Source organism: Netta rufina, assembly GCF_964035555.1.
Source record: "Netta rufina genome assembly, chromosome: 1".
Classification (NCBI taxonomy): Eukaryota; Metazoa; Chordata; class Aves; order Anseriformes; family Anatidae; genus Netta; species Netta rufina.
This window is the reverse complement of record NC_140123.1, coordinates 8,378,523-8,396,589: the sequence shown is the minus strand read 5'-3', so window position 1 is coordinate 8,396,589 and position 18,067 is coordinate 8,378,523. Positions and strand designations below refer to the sequence as shown.

The 18,067-nt window shown below is 44.0% G+C and overlaps 1 protein-coding gene across 1 annotated transcript in view; it reads left to right on the top strand.

Moving 5' to 3' along the window:
* The window catches only part of ME3 (malic enzyme 3), a 123,082-nt gene extending 105,469 nt beyond the window's left edge, over positions 1-17,613 (top strand). The window contains exons 7-14 of the mRNA XM_084282485.1: positions 2,915-3,024; positions 12,915-13,012; positions 13,690-13,803; positions 14,505-14,610; positions 15,191-15,333; positions 15,625-15,798; positions 16,451-16,549; positions 17,397-17,613. Coding sequence (XP_084138611.1) covers positions 2,915-3,024; positions 12,915-13,012; positions 13,690-13,803; positions 14,505-14,610; positions 15,191-15,333; positions 15,625-15,798; positions 16,451-16,549; positions 17,397-17,558 — 1,006 coding nt within the window. The 3' untranslated portion in view covers positions 17,559-17,613. The remainder of the gene's footprint in view (positions 1-2,914; positions 3,025-12,914; positions 13,013-13,689; positions 13,804-14,504; positions 14,611-15,190; positions 15,334-15,624; positions 15,799-16,450; positions 16,550-17,396) is intronic.
* The last annotated feature ends 454 nt before the right edge of the window (positions 17,614-18,067 follow it).

Sequence of the window (18,067 nt, the reverse complement as noted above, 5' to 3'; positions counted from 1 at the left end):
AAAAAGTAGCTTAATGAGCAGTTTTTCCATTCCAACACAGTCCCATCATACTGAGAGGCATGAGAGAAATGAAGTGTTTATGGGCCACCATGCTTTTCTTGTGCTCTGCTTAATAAAAATGATCAAAGAGAAAAACGATAGAAGTTACTCTGCACTGTCACATGCTGCAGACCACATATGTGAAGTGAGGAAAGATTCTGTGCTCTAAACAAACAAACAAAAAAAAGTATTTTGATTAATATTCTTATAGACTTGACTCTGTAGTCAGGGAAACACACCCATCTACCCTTAACACTCTTGGAGAGCTGGTCACACACATTCATGCTGGTTGAGATCATTGATTTTATTCACCAAGCCAGTAATTTTACTTCCTCAGTGATACAAATAAATAGTAAGACTGGTGTTAGTTTCTATAGCAACTGAGGTCGCTTCAAGATTTGCTAATTCTTTGCTGTGAGATGTTAGCAGATGTTCTGAGTGGTGTGTCATCTCCCTGTTAGCCATGCTTTCCTTACACATCCAAAATTGTGGTCAAGAGGACCATCCATTAGAAAACTTTTTTTTTTTTTTTTTCTGAGATACTTTTTGTATTCTTTCTTTACACAAATTCCTTGGAGTTCAAAGTGTTCTTTTGATTTTCAAGATTTTACAGAGACAGAGAATCTGGAAATTTTCATACATGGCTCTTCAGGGTGTTGCTTAGCATTTCAAAAGAAATGTCGGTATTGGATGACTCTGATAGCTAACAGAATCTGCAGTGTGAAGGCTTGAAGTGTATAAGCAAACTGTCCCTCAAATATTCAGTGTAACTTGTAGTTAGCAGCACACCAAGAACAATTTAAGAGCATCTTGTAGATATGAAAAATTTCAATAGACTCCACTTGTTGTTGAGCCATGTAACATGGGCTGTCATACAGAGTGCAGGAAAGACTTTGTCCTGCTCAGTTACAAAACCAGTGGGAGCAGTTGGCAGCCCTTTTTCGAAATAGCATGAAGCCTAGTTTTGTTTCCCCTCTTAAAGTGTGGCAAGCTGGAATTCCTCCACCTTAGCATCTAGATCCTGCTGAATAGTAAAGTCTGTTGGTCCCTTGGAAAATCCAAGCCTAACCCCACATATCCAGGCTGGGAGGAGTGGTGTAACCACAACAGGGATATTGCTCTGGTGTTGCTCCTTCCAGCACAGAAAAAAAGACAAAAAGTTGCTGCCCTGCTGGCCAGTATGACCAGTAATGCTTGCATCTGTCTACCCAGAGAAGGTTTGCTGGACTCTGACATCGCAGAGCATGGAGTAAGTCTACCTCATGAAGTAGGAGCACACAACAGAAACAGACTCATCTTGAAAGTAATTTTTAACCCCTCTGCACTGTATTCTCTTTCAGAAGAAAATATTGGGCAAGGCAGACCATCTCTGATGGTACCCAGGTACTAGGAAGGCACATAGACTGCACAAGATAAGTTGAAGTTGACCTCCATCATTGTATTTCAGGTTAACTGGGAAGAAAACCTCCTGCTGTGGCATGTTACCCCTTACAGGAAACTGAACTGAAGCAAGGTGTTGAGTTGGATCTGAGCTTTTACATCTAAATTGTTTAAAGAGTCAAATATATCTATTATATCACTGTGCTACTTCTCTAAAAAGCATGCAGAGGAGGTGAAGTAAGTGCAAGAGCCGACCTGTTTCCCTTTGTGAGACCAGAGTGTCTATAAAGCACGAGTTTCTCATGATAGATGATTAAAGGAGCACAATCCTTGTGCTTATCACCATCTTCTTGCTGATAGATGAACTTGAAATGGGAAATAATAAGAATTAAAAATTCAGGGCCCTGCCAGGTGAGCCTGACTGCCCAGACTGCAAATGCCATGAGCTTTTCATGACAGGAGCCACGTTTTGTAAATGGAGCGTGTTTCATCCAGTATTCTTTTATAGATTAAAGCACGGGTGTACCCTACCTCAGATTTCAGTGGCAAAAGAGGAAAGCCTGAATCGGAGGGATGTAAGGTGATGCTGCCTCTGCACAGCTTTCAGTCTCAGAGAGGCTCATGTCTCTAATACAGTGCAGCTATTGAGAGCCCTGCCACCAGACTGCAGCACGGGAGTTGCTAATTTTTGCCATACTCTTTCCCCATGCTTCTCCCACTGTCCATCACATTTCTGTAAAAGAAAGGAATATTTATGGAGCAGTCTTGAGTATTATCCATTTTTTAGAAACTATACACTTGCTCTGATATTATTGGATAATTATGGAAGGTTTGCAGTTATTTCCTGCCTTTTGACTATCCGGGTCACTGGCTGTCCTCGTATGCTGGTTTCCTGCAAAGCAACTCATTGGAGAGAAATGTGTTTCCAAAGCACACAAATGTGGCTATGAAATCACACAGTGAAGTAGTTGGGTCCATGTGAACCTACAAGCAGTTTTCTTCTCATCTTTCCCTTACCTATGGTTGAAGTGGGCATTTGGTGATGTTACTTTAACTGATGTGATTTTTTTTGCAGTCAGATTTGCTGTATTGCAACATGACAATTGCAATATCCATTCCAAAAGAGCATCTCCAATGCTTTGAGAATATCATTGGTAAATATACGTGAAAATTTGTCATACAATAGTACAAAGATGTGTATATACATATGTGTATATATGCACACTCAGATAAATCAGGAAACCCTTTGTGTCCCTTGAGTAGGCATTACGAACACAACTTACTCTTAGTTAGAGACTCCATATTTCTGCATGTGCAGAGCTTGGGAAGGAGGTGATCCTGTTTGATGGTATGTGATGCATTTCTGTTGAGAATCAGTGCTTGTGATTATCTTAGCACTTGAGTCTCTAGATACATTGTCCTGATAAAAGGTGTATATATCATTCTGTGTTGTAGAAATATTTTTATCCATTTTAAATTACCCTTTATCTTTCAGGTATGGTATGAATTGCCTAATCCAGTTTGAAGATTTTGCCAATGCTAATGCTTTTCGTCTCCTCAATAAATACCGCAACAGATACTGTACGTTCAATGATGATATTCAGGGTAAGTACAGTTAGGAAAATGCAGACTTAACCTTCACCTTCTTACGAGGAAAAGCAATTAAGATTACAAGAGTGTTTATTACACAATACTCAGATGTGTGATAAGTTTTAGCATTTACTCATAAGCATGAAAAAAAAAGAAGCACAGCAGTCAGAGTGGAAAAGTGAGTCTCCATTGTTTTTAGTAATTTAGCTGTTGACTGCAGCAATGTTCTGTGCAGAAAATGGATCATGTGCTTTAGATTATTAATATAATTTAGAGAGTTCCATTAAATTTCTTACAATCTAGCTAAAACAATACTGATGTTTTATCAGTTGTGCAAGGCTTTCAGTTTCCGTGAGCCACGTGGTTATTAGCTGATCCTGGCAATGTCCCTCTTTTGTTATCCTCCCCATTATATGCACAACTGATAAGGCAAAACCAGCTTTTTTTCCTCTCCATGGATGCGAACACCAGGGTAGTCTGAGAACAGATGTTGTCTCCTAGGGTGGTTAACATAACTCTTCCAGCACCAAAGAGAAATGGCAACAGCAAAGCTGGGGTTAGAAACAGCATGCCTCCCAGGCCTTGTGAGGCTCATCTGTCAGCAGAATTGCTCAAATGCACAGAGGGATGCAAGCAGCATATTGGTGCCATCCTTGCCTGATGCTGACTTTGCTTCAAACCTTTGGAAGGGGTGTTTGCCCATCCCGCAGGGACAGGATCTTCCCAAGTAATTAAAAATAACCAGTTCTTCTGTGAGTTTCTTTTCTTTTTCTTCTTTTGTCTGGTCCCCCTTGCAACATGCAGAAATGTCGGCAGTTTGTTGACTTAATTATTTGCAGTCAGTAGGACTTATCGTCACTTGTATTTGAAAAAGATTGGGAAAAAAAAGTTACTGATGTTGTTTTTCACACAATGATGGCCCTTTTGTAAGCAAATTTTGCAGCAGTATTTCCGTATCAACCACCCATCTAGCAACATTTGGCAGTGTGCAATAGATCGTTCATATCTGTGAAGACACAAGAGTCAGTAAGACCTTGGCTTGTGGGAATACATTTGCTGTAAACGGATGCATCGTCCCTTTTCAAAGACACTTTCATGAAGAGGGTTTAGAAGCAGAGGAGCTTCAGGCATTTCATAGAAGGTGAGGTATATAACGCTGTACAAGCAGACTGCTAGCTCTTCTCGACACCTGAAAAAGCTTCCAGTGCAAGAGAAACACAGAAAAATAGAGTCCAGGGGATACATTTTTGATTGGAAGTTTTGAAGGAAAGAACCAAGAACTCAAACTTTCTTGGAGATGGATAGATGAAGCCTATAATATGAAGCAGATGATGTAAAAACTTACTTTGGATTAGTTGCTCTCTCTGCAGGTGGAAGGGGACTCAGTGGCTGAATGGAAAGGAGGCCAGGTGACGTGGCACATCTGTGGGGCTGGATGGAGGTTTCTGGAGGGACTGATAGGATTTTAAGTCTTACTAAAGCCACTAAAATAAAGCATCTAGCTGGCACTGTTTCCACAGTAGCAGATAAAGAAATAAATCCTGCTGATCCTTTGAGCAGACAAGTGATGAGTCAGGGAAAGCAAGCCACTGTTTCTGGCTTTCTTATGTAGCTGTCAGAAAGAAAAGGGGAGTCCAAGCCAGGGTCACAAATGAGTTTTAGGGACCTTTGTGAAGCTGAACAACTTGGACCCACTTAGCTTTGTCTTGGAGTAACGTCAGAGATAAATGGATTTGAAGTTGGGATAAGTAGACGATTTACCCATACTAATATATCCCTCCATTCCCCATATCAGAAAGGTAGAAAGTGCCCTTCTCTCATTTACACCCTCCTGTTCTTTGTTTTTCCTTCAGGCTCTCTCTTTTATAACATGCTGATGTTTCATTATTTGCCTACTTAAAAAAAAAAAAAAAAGTGGGAGAGTTAAATGCAAATTGTGTTTTAAATGATTAATGAGAATTGTGCAATGCCTTGCAGCAGTCCTGATTCATTTTGCTCCATTCAGACAAGAACAGACCTCCTGAAGCCTGAACTATCCTAGCTTCTGAGCTGGCACTGTTTTAGGTATATTGATTTAAAAACACATCTTAGGCACAAACAGTGCAAGGTAGGTCAGGCCTGAGCTGCTCTAGTTAAAGTCGTTGTCCATTGGTAAATGGGAGTCTGGATGCAGTATGCCTACACACACAGACGAGGTGTGGGAAGAAAATATAAATTGCTCCACTTCATCTCCCTTAGGCCTCTCTCTTGCTATCCCAGGGCCTTATACAAACAGAAGGCAATTTATAATATTAACGCCTACCTTTTTTTTTTTTTTTTTTTGGTCACTCAAATTACTATATTACCAAATCCATCCTAACCCAGCAAAGTTAAAATGACTCAGGCCCTTTCCAGTTGAAGCCAGCCTGCTGATGCTGAGTGGGATGCCTGCCAGGTACCACAAACGGGATGAGGTGATTGCTCTTATTCTGAAAGCCATTAGCCTGGGAGCGAGCAGCTGGCTCACAGTGCCCGCGCGTGGGAGCTCCCCATTAAGGGAGAGCTTCTCCTTCCTCTGTGGGGGTGATGACATCAGTCCTTTCCCAGCTCCGTCTGGGTTCATGCAAGGGGCAACAGCTTCAATTTCAGCTACGTGGGAGAAAATTGATTGTCCCTTCTCCCCGTTTCCCAGTGAAGTACCAGGTCAGGCAATGCAGCACGTGTGAAATTGGAGGGGCATGAGAATGCCTTGAATCCTTCTCTTTGTCCTCCTTTTGCGACTTTGCTCCACTGAACTGTGCACAGTAATAAACAGAAAGTAGGAAACTGAAGTCTTACAGAAGTGTCAAGTCTTGTGTACCCCTGCGATAACCATCTGTGCCTTCCTGCTTCATACTAGAAAATATATGAAATTATTAAAGAAGTCACTTTGGAACGAACCTTTGGACATCACCCAGTGCAACCCTTCACTCAAAGCCAAGGTGATTTCTAAGGTAGATCCAATTTAGACATTATATCAGGTTCCACAGAGAATATTATTTGGTCCAGCCAAATAAATTGCAATATCTCTATGGATGGAGATTTGAAACCTCTGAACTGTTCTGTTCTGTTCTGTTCTGTTCTGTTCTGTTCTGTTCTATTCTATTCTATTCTATTCTATTCTATTCTATTCTATTCTATTCATGGCACCTGTTCCAAAGTTTTCTTATCTTCCTTGTGCATTTTTTTCCCCCTAATATCTATTTGGAATTACCCTAGGTGCAACTTGTGTTCATTGCCCCTCATTCTTTTGCTGTGCACTTCTGGGAAGAATCTGACTCCGTCTTCTCTACAACCTCCCAGAAGGTATTATAGGCAGAAATTAGATGCCCTCTTACTCTTCTGCAGCCTAATCAAACATGGGTCCCTCAGTCCTCTTTGTACATCCTGGTCATGTTGATGGCCCTTCCCTGGACTCACTCCAGTTTGTCAATAAATTCCTTCTGCTGAGAGCCCCACGCTGGATATGGTAGTCTAATTAAGACCTCAAAAGTGCTGAAATAGAGAGAAATGATCGATTTCCTTGACCTACAGTTCTGCTGATGCAGCCTGGGAGGCTGTTGGCCTTCTGTGCCACAGGGGCACATTGCTGGCTTATCCTCTTGTCCACCAGGACCCCCAACACCTTTCTTGCAGAGCTGCTTTTCAGCCATCAGAGATATGCACTGAGTGCCCACAAGAATCAGGAGCAGTTTGTGCTTGGACTAAGCAGAAATGGCATCAGACCCATCAACCTGTGATTGGGGTTGGACTGCTTGGCTTGCTGAGTTGGAATCTTTATGCTCCTACAGAGATCCTTCAGTATGATGACCCAGTAAGACACAATAAAAAATATTCATTATGAAAGTTGTTGTACAGAGAGCCCTTGGGACTTTCATCCTTCGACAAGGCCCTAAACAACCTAACCTAACTTTGAAGCTGGCCCTGCTTTAAACCAACACTGGACTGACCAACCTCCAGACATATATTCCAACTGTAGTTTTTCTATGAAAAGCTCATCCTCCTCGTTGATCAGTGTGTCACTTTCCATATTCACATAACAAACATGAACTTTTTGGGCTCAGAGTGCTTACCCAGTACAAAAGTTGTTCTGCAAGTTAAGTGAGAGTTGCAGAAAAATGAAGATATTTCTAACATTTTATTTAATTAATTGTATCTGTATATGTCATTCAAATGCCTTTCATACATATAGGCAAGGCAGAGAGAATGGTGCACAGAAACATAAAGCCTACAATCTTCTGTCTCTGGGCACCTCTAGCAGTGTCTTAACACAAAACCTGGTAACATTAATAACATTGATAGCTTCTCAAAGAATCACTCATCTGTGTGTTTTAGATTTCCCCATGTCCAATTTGAGAACAGACAGGGTTTCTAAAATAGGCTGAACATCATGCAAATGAGACTTCCTCAAGGCACTTCAAGATGGGAATCCCCAAATCACTAGCCATGTTAAAAACACTCAGTCCTTTTATTTCCATGGTTCCTCCATGCCTAGAATCATGCATGGGGGGGACCACTTTTTGAAGAACTTCTCAATCTTTTCCCAGTCATTAGAACAATGGTTTCCTTTTGTTCTTGGCTGTACAACTGCTGCTAAGCCTCCAAACTTACCATGACCCACCAGGCACCTTGTATCATTATCCTAGCAGATAATCTTCCCATAAGATTTCCAGGATGCTTCAGGCAGCAGTGTGTCAGCCTGGAGGAGCACTGCTCGCAGACCTTAGCTGAGGTTGGGAACAGACCAACTCCAACACTGCAAATCTGAGCAGCTTCCAGCATCTGGACAGGTTAGAAATCAGTCCCATGCAAACATGGCCCATTTTGCACATTTCCATGTGCTTTGAGAAGCAGGGTTAGTTTTTGGCAAGGCATTGACAAATTTCAGCAAATTAAAATGATGCAGTATCTAACTTTGTTGTTTCAGCTGGTGTGGAAAATGCATCAGTAATTATCATCAGGAAATTAAAGGGGGGGGGAAGCACAATAGGAAGGGAGTGCTGGACGATGTCACGCTGCAGGACAAAGCAGGCTGTGTCCTGCCAGGCAGCTCCTGAGCAGCACGCTCTCTCCGTGGGGATTCACCCAGCCTGAAGATAGATGTGGAGATATTCTCAGTCCTGTAGGGGTTCACCATTACCAGGCCCTTTTGGACATGCTGTGCCCTGCAGCAAGAAAGGCTCCTGTATTTCCTTTTGATGCTAATACATTAACGATTCAAGAGACGGCTCCTAGACTTGTGTCTAAATAACTCATTGACTGCTAACCGAGCCAGATCAGGACAGCCTGGACTCCTGGGTGGGAATGGGCTGCAAGACCCTGGGCTTAGTGCAGTGCCCTAAAGATCACTTTCTGTCATTTGGGGGATTATAACATTTGCCCCCCTTTCCTCTCCTGCTTTTCTTGTTTGTTGTTTGGTGCATAGCCCTGTGCTGCAGGCCAGGGTTGTGCCATATTTTTAAGGCACCACACCGCATAGTCCAAGCACTTTACAGTGCAAGGAGAAAAAGCAGGCACCTAGAGATGACCAGCATTAGGCATCTGCCTTAAGGTAAGCTCCATCATTAGGGAGCTCTTCACCATGCCACCACCTCCAGAGAAGATCTGGGTCACCAGTGCCCCTAGATCTGTTAATGGTGGAAATTAATTTCTTCCCTGAGCATCAATGCTTTGCATTTTACTGCTGTTCTGGATGACTTACTCCATGCCATTTCTAGATTTATTTACTTAATATTTTACAGAGGCACTTTGGGGGGAGGATAACAATAGCCGACAGCCATGGAGGTGAAGACCTTGTGCTGCAAACACTTCGGCTGCTTTTTGCTTCAGCTTTCTTCTATTTGACTTTTGATTATGTACATGTATTTGGAGTGCATCTGGATGAGCTCCATTCTTCTTTCCAGTAACAAGCTGAATGGCTGTAGGGAGTTAATGTGAACCAGGATTTGGAAAAGCTCTATGCTTCTTCTGCATTCATAAATTTAGATACATTTTCTTGGTTGCCCTTCGCTGGAGCTGTTGAACAGGTGTTTGCTGTTTCCTGGGCCCTAACCTTAGCAGGGTTTTGATGGGGTGAAATATAAGCAGGCAAAGCAAGGGTGAAAAATGAAAATATGGGGCTAAATTTGGCCATCCCCTCCAGCAGTGTGAAATGCATGGGTGCCTCTGCCTTTCCCATCTCTGCTGCATTTTGAAGCTCTGGAGTAGATCCCTTCCCCTTGGTGTTGCTCCACTGACATCTATGGGGCTAGTTCTGCCTTACACTAGAGCAAGCAGATGATCAGCCTCGGGGCGGGGGGAATCTTTGCAATATTTTTAGTGTGCCTGATTGTCAGAGATTAATTCCTACTGGAATAGCCATCTTCCTGAATGCACCATATTTTTTAAGGGCTCTTTTTCTTTGCTGGTCCTCTGTCTGGACTCCCTGGAGAGACTCCTGAGGTCTGCTTGCTAGCTTGTGATATTATTTAGCATTCACTTTGACTCTTGGACAGATGGGATGCTTTGTGAGCATTTTCCTTTTTCTCTCTGTGCCCTTCCATATCTCACCTCGGATGCAGATCAGCCAAGCTGCTTCTTGCTAATTACTTAGGAAGTAGTTATCTGTAATAACAGCATTCAATCTCTTTGGAAAACAGATATGCTAATGTGTTGAAGGGTGGTTGTTTTTCCCTTGCCACAACTCATGGTGAGGGTTTTTCTTTTCCCCCATCTCGTTTTGTGGTCTTTTTGGAATTGCACTACAGTGATTAGCCAATTCCTTATACAAACCAGCTGTGAACTCTTCTCCACAGAGATGCTTCTATTGTTACATGCTCAGAAATTGTAATTATCAAAGAAAAATATTGAACTAAGGCCAAGGTACCGTAACTTTGTTACTTGAGTAATGGGGTTTGATGCAGTTTAGGAGACATGGAAGGATTATAAGCACTTTGGAGAGAGAGGAGGAGGATTAGGAATGGCAGAGCCCTGTTGTTTGTCTGCTCTGCAATGCAGGCATGGGGGAATGAGCAACGGCGTGCCCTGTCCCATGCGGCTCTGCTCCACAAAACACACATTGCTCTGCACGATGGATCCGTGCACCCTGTCTTTCTCCACATCCTGCTCCTCAAATTCCTGCTACTGACATGCTTAAAAAGACTCAGAGCCCCTCTGTTGAAAGTCCCATGAGTATTTTCCTCTTGTTTAAATGGGTTTGCTGATACCAGCATTTGTCCCATCAGACTTCTGGACAATGATAGGATATAAAACAACTTTGCCTGGGTCGGGACTAAGAGAAACGTATTTCTCCAGTTACGTTTCTTTCTTTTAAATACTCCCCAGGCATCTGTTGCTGCTGAGGCTTTGACCTGACACACTGTTGAACTGTAATGGCTCCACCCTGGGATTTTCCCCTCTGATCACTTACCCACACAGGGATTTGGGGATTTCTGTACAAAGTAAGCCTGGGAGATAGTGCAGGAGCATGTGTAAGCGTATACAAAGGTGTTCGTTTTCTACTGTATACCACAAGGTTGGCACTGCTGAGAACTGTGGGACCCTGATCTTTCCCCACTGCTTTGCAGTTCTGAGTGCCAGGGTGGGTTATTTCGTCTCTTAAAAAACAGTGGTGGCAGAGACACTTTCAGGGTGCATTTCATCTGACCCAGATCAGGTCTCTGCTTTAGCAAGGACAGGTTCATGCCTTCTCCAGAGGAGCCCCTGTCCCTAGCAGTAGCAAAGCAGTGCTGCTGCTGATAGACTTACTGAAATGCAGAGAATGAGCATGGGCTACCTGTGTGACACCCCAAAAAAGCAAAATCTAATATAATGCATCTATGCAATTATCTGTCATTCCTATAAATTCCTTGTATATTCATTGTCTTCTACTCTAATTTTTCTACTCATGTGGCATTTCATTTTTCCAGGTAAATATATTACTCTCTATATAGCTTAAAGAGGCAGAGGTTTAGAGCAAGAGAAGCAGGAGGAAATCCTTCATGTGTATACTTCAGTTGTCTGAGCTGGCAAACATTAACACTGAAGCAGGGGAGATTTGATTGACTGGTTCCTTTGGTATCAACATCCTTTTAAACTGGACCCAGATGGTCTGAATCTGGAAATAAACTTATGCAAACAGTTTTCTGAGCTAACAAAGGGAACTCATCCTTGTTGCTGAAGTGAGTGTCTTGAGTGATTCTTTCCAAGAAAGAGGTTTAAGAAACCACAACCTGCAATATTAAACTGTTAGGTTGGTCCATTTTCTGTCTAATACAGGGATACTTGCAATGCCCTCCTGAGTAAGAAACAGTGCTGCTGCCATTCTGTACCTGGGTGCCGTGCATAGACATTATGGTGCTAATGTTTGCTGGAGGACCATGGCCACTGCCACCTCTGCTAAACTAGAGTCCCTGTTAGGTCTAGTAATTATTCAGTTTCAGAGAACTGAACTCATCTGAGTTACAAAAGCAAGACTTTGGTGAGATGGTGGTACTGGCAAACAAGTCTCATTTAGCCATTAAAAAAAAAAAAAAAAAAAGATTTAATTTGTTCTTAAATGGGTTCCTTATGCAAAATAGGCTATGTTAATAAAAGTTACTTCTCGTTCAGAACAACTGTGCTCCCGCTAGGTTTCGTGCATGCAAGGAAATAATGAAAGAAAATCATTTTCCTAACACCATGATATACCAGGAAAGTAAGCTTTCCTAAGCTGTGACTGTCACACTGAAGAGAAGGTGCCGTAAAGCTCGTTATTTTCTCTGTCTTCAGCAGATCCAGCAGCACCATCTGCTGGCTTCACTGGTCATGGGCACGCTTTGCTCATGAGCTGCTCTGATTTTCCCTCCCTGGCTGTTGGCTGGTGCCTGGCAGCACCCCAGGGCTGCGAGGGATCTCAGTGGCGTGCTGAACAACTAAAAGGCCAGGAAAAGAGGAAATGCTGGAAATTTGGTGAAACCAGAATAGCCTAATAGCCTAAAAGGGTTCCTTGTCCCCCCAGCACAACACAAGACTTGTTACCTGTGGTCTCCCTTCACACAAAGCTCTGAAGATAGGAATGGAGAGAGCAACATCAGAGCTGGGGACAGATCCCAAGTAGTATCCTTTGAAAGGCAGAGGGGTAAAACTGCCTCCTTCGTTCCTAGTCCACCTCTAGCACTTGTAGCCAGCGTGCCCAGGTGACCTGATACCACCAGTGCCTGAACCCTAACTACCCTATGCCTTACTGATTTCTTTCTACTGTTTTCTGTCACCTGGGATAGAACATTAGATGAACACTAAATGTGACTGATGTGGGGTAAAGGCAGATTTATTCACTCTAGCCATCTGCCTCCCTGGATGGATGGAAAGCTGTACACATCACAGTACTGTCTGCTCTCCACATATTGCATTCCTTCTCACCAATCTGGGACAAACTCATGTTCCCAGACACTCCTTAATGCTTGGCAGGTAGATGTGATGCCTCTGAGTCAGGGGTGAGTCAGGGAAGTAAAAAGAGAGCAGAAAGTGCTGTGATCTGAAGGTGAGTGAGGAGAAGATGATGGTATTTCCATGATCACAAAAGATTTTGTGACAAGGGTGCCCAAGTTCAGTCTGCAGCTCTGTTACAGATGTCTTGTGTGATCTCTGTCTGATCTTAGACAAGTCACATGCACCTTAGACTCTGTCACTAAAGGACCAGAGTGCCTTCCCTACTTTGAAGTATTAACCCTCAAAGACTCCTGCAAGACAGGAGAGTACCACTTTCGCTCTACATGGAGTCAAAAGGACACTGAGTCTCAGAAAAAGTTAATGCCAAAATCCCGGTGGTTTAAGAGCGTGGTCCCTCCCACAAGGTTTCTACCAGTGTATCAGTAGGACAGACAATCCCCTTGCCAAATCCCCATGTCATGGTGTTTCTCTCTTTTCAGGCACTGCGTCTGTTGCAGTCGCTGGCATCTTTGCAGCCTTAAGGATCACAAAGAACAAGCTCTCAGACCACAAGTTTGTTTTCCAGGGAGCTGGAGAGGTAGGAATTTTCTTGAGTTTGTCCTTAAATATCACCTAAATTCAAATTTAGTGAGGGAAAAGTCAACCATGAATCTTCCTGCAAGGCCCATCCACCTGAAGGCAAAGCACAGAATCAGGTTCCTTGTCACTGGTCAGGAGTGGGGCCTACAGGTGGATCTTGCTGCTGCATAGAAGTTACCAAGAATTTTTCAGTGACATCTTGACCTGTGAGTCCTGGACAATCCTCCTGGATGCTCCGAGGCTGTCAGTGAGGCTAGCTTGAATCCTCAGGGTTGGTATTTAGGGTAAACCAGAGCATTTAAGCAACACAGTTGCAAGAATTGAGATTTAAAGAATTTTAAGAACATAAACTCATTCTGTGGAGTCAGTCGTATTGCCTGCAGGCCAGAAAGTCAGGTAGCACTCAGATAGTCTGTCTGGTGGTGTGCACAAAGAAAGAAGAGGAGGAAAAACTGTCTGAAGCCTGGACTGTGAACAAAAGAAGTTGGTCCAGGCCCTGGCTCAGCTGTTGCCCACCTGCGGGACTTTGGGTAAGGTGTGTCACTGTACAACCGCAGAGTAGAAAGCCTCCCAGCTTTGTGCAGTGCTGTGGGAGGACCCAACACAATTCTCATTCAAAATCTGCTCCGATCAGATGTTACTACCCCAATGAAATGTTTATTTACTCTGTTCCAGGCTGCGATGGGCATAGCTCATCTCATCCTCATGGCCATGGAAAAGGAAGGAATTTCACGAGAGGATGCCATCAAAAAAATTTGGATGGTGGACTCCAAGGGACTGATTGTCAAGGTAAATTTGTCTCCAAAGCTAATCTCCACTTCCTCAGCACCTCCTGCAAGCTAGAGAGAGGCCAGAGCAGGCAGACACCTTGAACCCTGCTCAGCCCTGGAGCAAGGGCTGCAGTTTCACTGGTGGCAGCAGAGCTGTTCCAGCTCTCGGAGGGCTCATGGTGGTAACAGTGTATCAGCAGCACTGGCTATCCCAAAGGCAGTGCTTTGGGATGAGCCCCTAAAAGTGGTAGGGTGATGCACTGCTGTCTCAGTGGCATTGCAACTGCACATGATCACGGCCTCAAGCAGCACTGGAAGTCGTGCGTGCTGGATACATGGGGCATTACAACAGCAGTATTGTGCCCTGCTTGGTGATCCAGCCTGGCCCAGCTCTGCTCTGCACTCTCTGGGTCCTCAGGGCATCTGCCCCCATCCCTTCTAAGACTGGAGGAGACTTGTGCTGCATGCATGACTTCTCTGCCCTGGCAGCCAAATTCCTTTCTCCACACGATGGGTGTATTTTGGAGGGTGAGATGAGTGGAGACCAGCCCCACATGACATTACACTGACTGCTCGATGCCTGGCTGTCTGATGCTGAGGGCTTGCTCTAAGGAGCCTGGTTTAAGAGGAGGGCAGAGAGATGAAACAAACTGATGAGTTACTACATTGTGTCTCCACCTTTTGCCAGAAGTATGAAGTTTGACTCCTTTTCCCTCACAGGGCAGGAGCCACCTGAACCATGAGAAAGAAATGTTTGCCCAGGACCACCCCAGTATGAACACGCTGGAAGAGGTTGTGCAGAAAGTGAAGCCTACAGCAATTATAGGTGGAGTTCCCTTAACATGACCTTTTCATGTCAATGCACTTCTTAGGAGAGTTTCTGTCTTTCTTCCAGGGCCTCCTTTTGTTCTCAGAGTCAAAAAATAAAGAGGTTGCTTCTTTTTTTTTTTTTTCTTTTTTTTTTTTTTCCCCTTTTTATCAGTTGAATTCTCCACATCATTCCCTTCAACTGTGGGACAGAGGTTTTCCCTCTGTAGGAGACCCCCAGATGGGCAGCAGATGGAGCTACCACTGCAGGCAGGATCTGGGGCTTTCAGCAACGAGCATGACCCAGGCAAGCGGGGCAGGGATGAGGACAGTATTCAGGAGGCAAAGTGCTGAGAGCTGCATCCAAACCAGCCCAAACCCTGATCCCTCCCTGCGCTGCAAGGAGGAGATGTGGAGGAGCAAATGGCTGTATTTTGAGACAGTCTTTTAATCTCTCTATAACACAAGAAACATTCCCATCTGCATCTCCAGAGATGGAGGCCTCCCACAGTTATTTTGTGACAGAGGTGTCTAGGAGGGATCAGTGCAGCTCGCTGCTCTCAGTCAGAAAGCACCCACTCACTCCTCTGTTGTTTTAGGTGTCGCAGCCATCGCGGGAGCTTTCACTGAGAAGATTTTGAAGGACATGGCAACCTTCAATGAGAGGCCCATCGTGTTTGCCCTGAGCAACCCCACAAGTAAAGCGGAGTGCACAGCGGAGCAGTGCTATCGCCTCACTGAGGTACTGGATCTCAGCACAGGGAAGATGGGGGCTCCAGACATGCTCTGGCCATGCCTGCAGCGTGACTTGCAGTTGGGCAGTGCAAACACCCCCTCAGTGCTCAGTGGCTTTGTTCATGACACTGTTTATGGCTCTGGAGACCAGGCCTTTCTGAAGTATGAGCAGGGGGTGGCTTTGCTGGACATTTGTCTACCTGGTCATCAGAGTTTCCTGAGTATACATCATAGAAAGCAGCAGACATATGAGATGTCTCTTCTGAACTTGGACGTTTCTTTCTCTCTCTTTGATCAGGGCCGAGGAATATTTGCCAGTGGGAGCCCATTCTCAAAGGTTACCCTGCCCAACGGACAGACTTTCTTCCCTGGCCAAGGAAACAACGCCTATGTCTTCCCAGGAGTGGCACTGGGAGTCATTGCCTGCGGAGTCCGACACATCTCTGATGATATCTTCCTCCTCACAGCAGAGGTTTCCAAGTGGCAAATAACTACTCTTCTTAAAAATTATTATAAGGGGCACATGCACATACTTAAGGCAATTCAAGAAGCTAACCTGGTGAAGTATTGCATGAAAATTGCACATCATCAGCAAAAAGCCATGGCTTTTCCCATGGGAAGGAAGTCCTGAGCAAGGTTCATCCTTCGTTGCACCTGTGAAGGCACCTGCAGGAGTGGCAACAGGGTTCCCCTCACTGACCACAGCTGCTACCCTTTATAGCAGCATTTTACCCAGTGAGGCTGTGGAATCTCCGCTCCATGGAGATTTTTAAAAGTTTTTGGACATGGTCCTAGGCAATCTGATCTCGGTGGCCCAGCTTGAGCCAGGGAGGTTGGACCAGATGGCCTCCAGAGATCCCTTCCAGGCTCAACCATTCAGTGATTCTGTGATTCTGATTTTGTTCATTACCTGCCCTGAAACAGCACTTCCATTGTTCTGGCTGCAGTTTTAAGTCTGTAATGAAATATATACACACAGGTATTTTGAGTAGTTCAGAACTACTTAGTTGAGAACTAATCCCAGCTCCATTGATGCCAAGGTTTCAACCATGTGTTGGGTGATCCTAGTGAAGGTAGCACACACTTGAGACCATCTCTGTAAACTGTCTTCCTCTTCTTTCTAGTCTATTGCTGCTGAGGTGACAGAACAGAATCTTGCAGAAGGAAGACTCTATCCCCCCTTGGACAGTATCAGAGAGGTGTCTTTCAAAATCGCTGTCAAAGTAAGTACTCATTTATTTCCACTTTTTGTGGTAGGGAGGGCATAAATAGCCCTGGCATTGTTCTTGTTTTGTGTTTTTTAAAATCATCTTATTCTGTAGCCTAACACAATGATTCTTGGGAATCCTTCCAGACAGAAGTGCTTCTTTGATCTCTTCTATCACTAAAGGCCACATTTAAAAAGTATCTCCTGATTTTGGATGCCTCACAGCTCACAAAGCTCTACATTATTGCTTGGAGCTGTGACTGCTCAGCACTTCCAAAAATCAGGTTTAGGGTCGACATCAAACATGAAGCAAGTTGCCAAAAGATTTTAGGTTCCAAATTGCTATTTTGGAACCTTTCCTTCTGAGTTTGATAGGGATCTAAGCATCTAAATACTCTTCCAGATCTGGGCTTGTTGTCTAATTATGGGATTCGTGCCCTGCATACATGAAATTTATAATTCCTTTTCAAGGGACACCCACTGAGAATCACATTAGCCTGCTAGGAGCTACTGAGAGATGCACAGCGTAACTTGGGAGCTTAAGACTACAAGCAGAGGTGGTTAATGGGCTGCTCACCTTCTTTAACTGAGCAGCACAACCATTTTGCCAGGGCAGGGGAAGCATTTCTAAACAGCCAGGAACTGCAGGTAGTTTGCATTCCCTCACCCAAGGGATGAAGTGCAGCCTACTCAGGGGGTTGCTTAAAGAGAAATAATGTGCAAAACCGGGCACAATTTTGAGGGCAGAAAAAAAAAAAAAAAAGGAGGGGGGGGAAACACAGCCAGTGCTAAACTGCAGTTGGTTTTAACTTTGTAACATGTCAATGTTATTTCATCAGATCTTTTTGCTTATCTTTTCACAGATTGTTAACTGGGCCTACAAGCATGGTCTTGCTTCTTGGTACCCTGAGCCAGCAGACAAAGAAGCTTTTGTGAAACAGCTTATTTATAGTCCCGATTACGATTCGTTCATTATTGATGATTACACGTGGCCTCCCACAGCCATGCAAACACAAGATGTATAAGATTCATGAGAACTGTTTTCTCATTTTTTTCCATCAGTTCCCGTGGTCCATATCATTGCTGATATAAATGCACTTCCAGCCTTGCAGAACGATAAAAGTAAATGAATCCAAGTACTTTTTTACTTGCTACTGCCTTTTCTCTGTGGGATCACATGAACGGGATAAAATAAAGTCCACACTGAGCAGTCAGTACTCCACAGAGAAAGGCAAAGTATAGTTCCAGCCCATCCCAGTCAGTTTGCACTACAGGCTTTGCCATCATTTAAAGTCCCATGAACCCCATGAACACTGATGTTCCCTCTACAGGTTTAAAAACACTACGTTTCAGCTGTGTAACAACAGGTACAGGAGGAGGCAGGGACTCCTCCAAGGACGGAGGCTGAAAATAGTCATGTGGTTCCTTTTCTCAGCAAGAATGCTCAATGAGTTCTTGCCAAAACCAAGAATCTCACAAAACATTGCCATTATCTTCTAACACTCTGGTCCCTGACCAGTCACCCTCACATAAG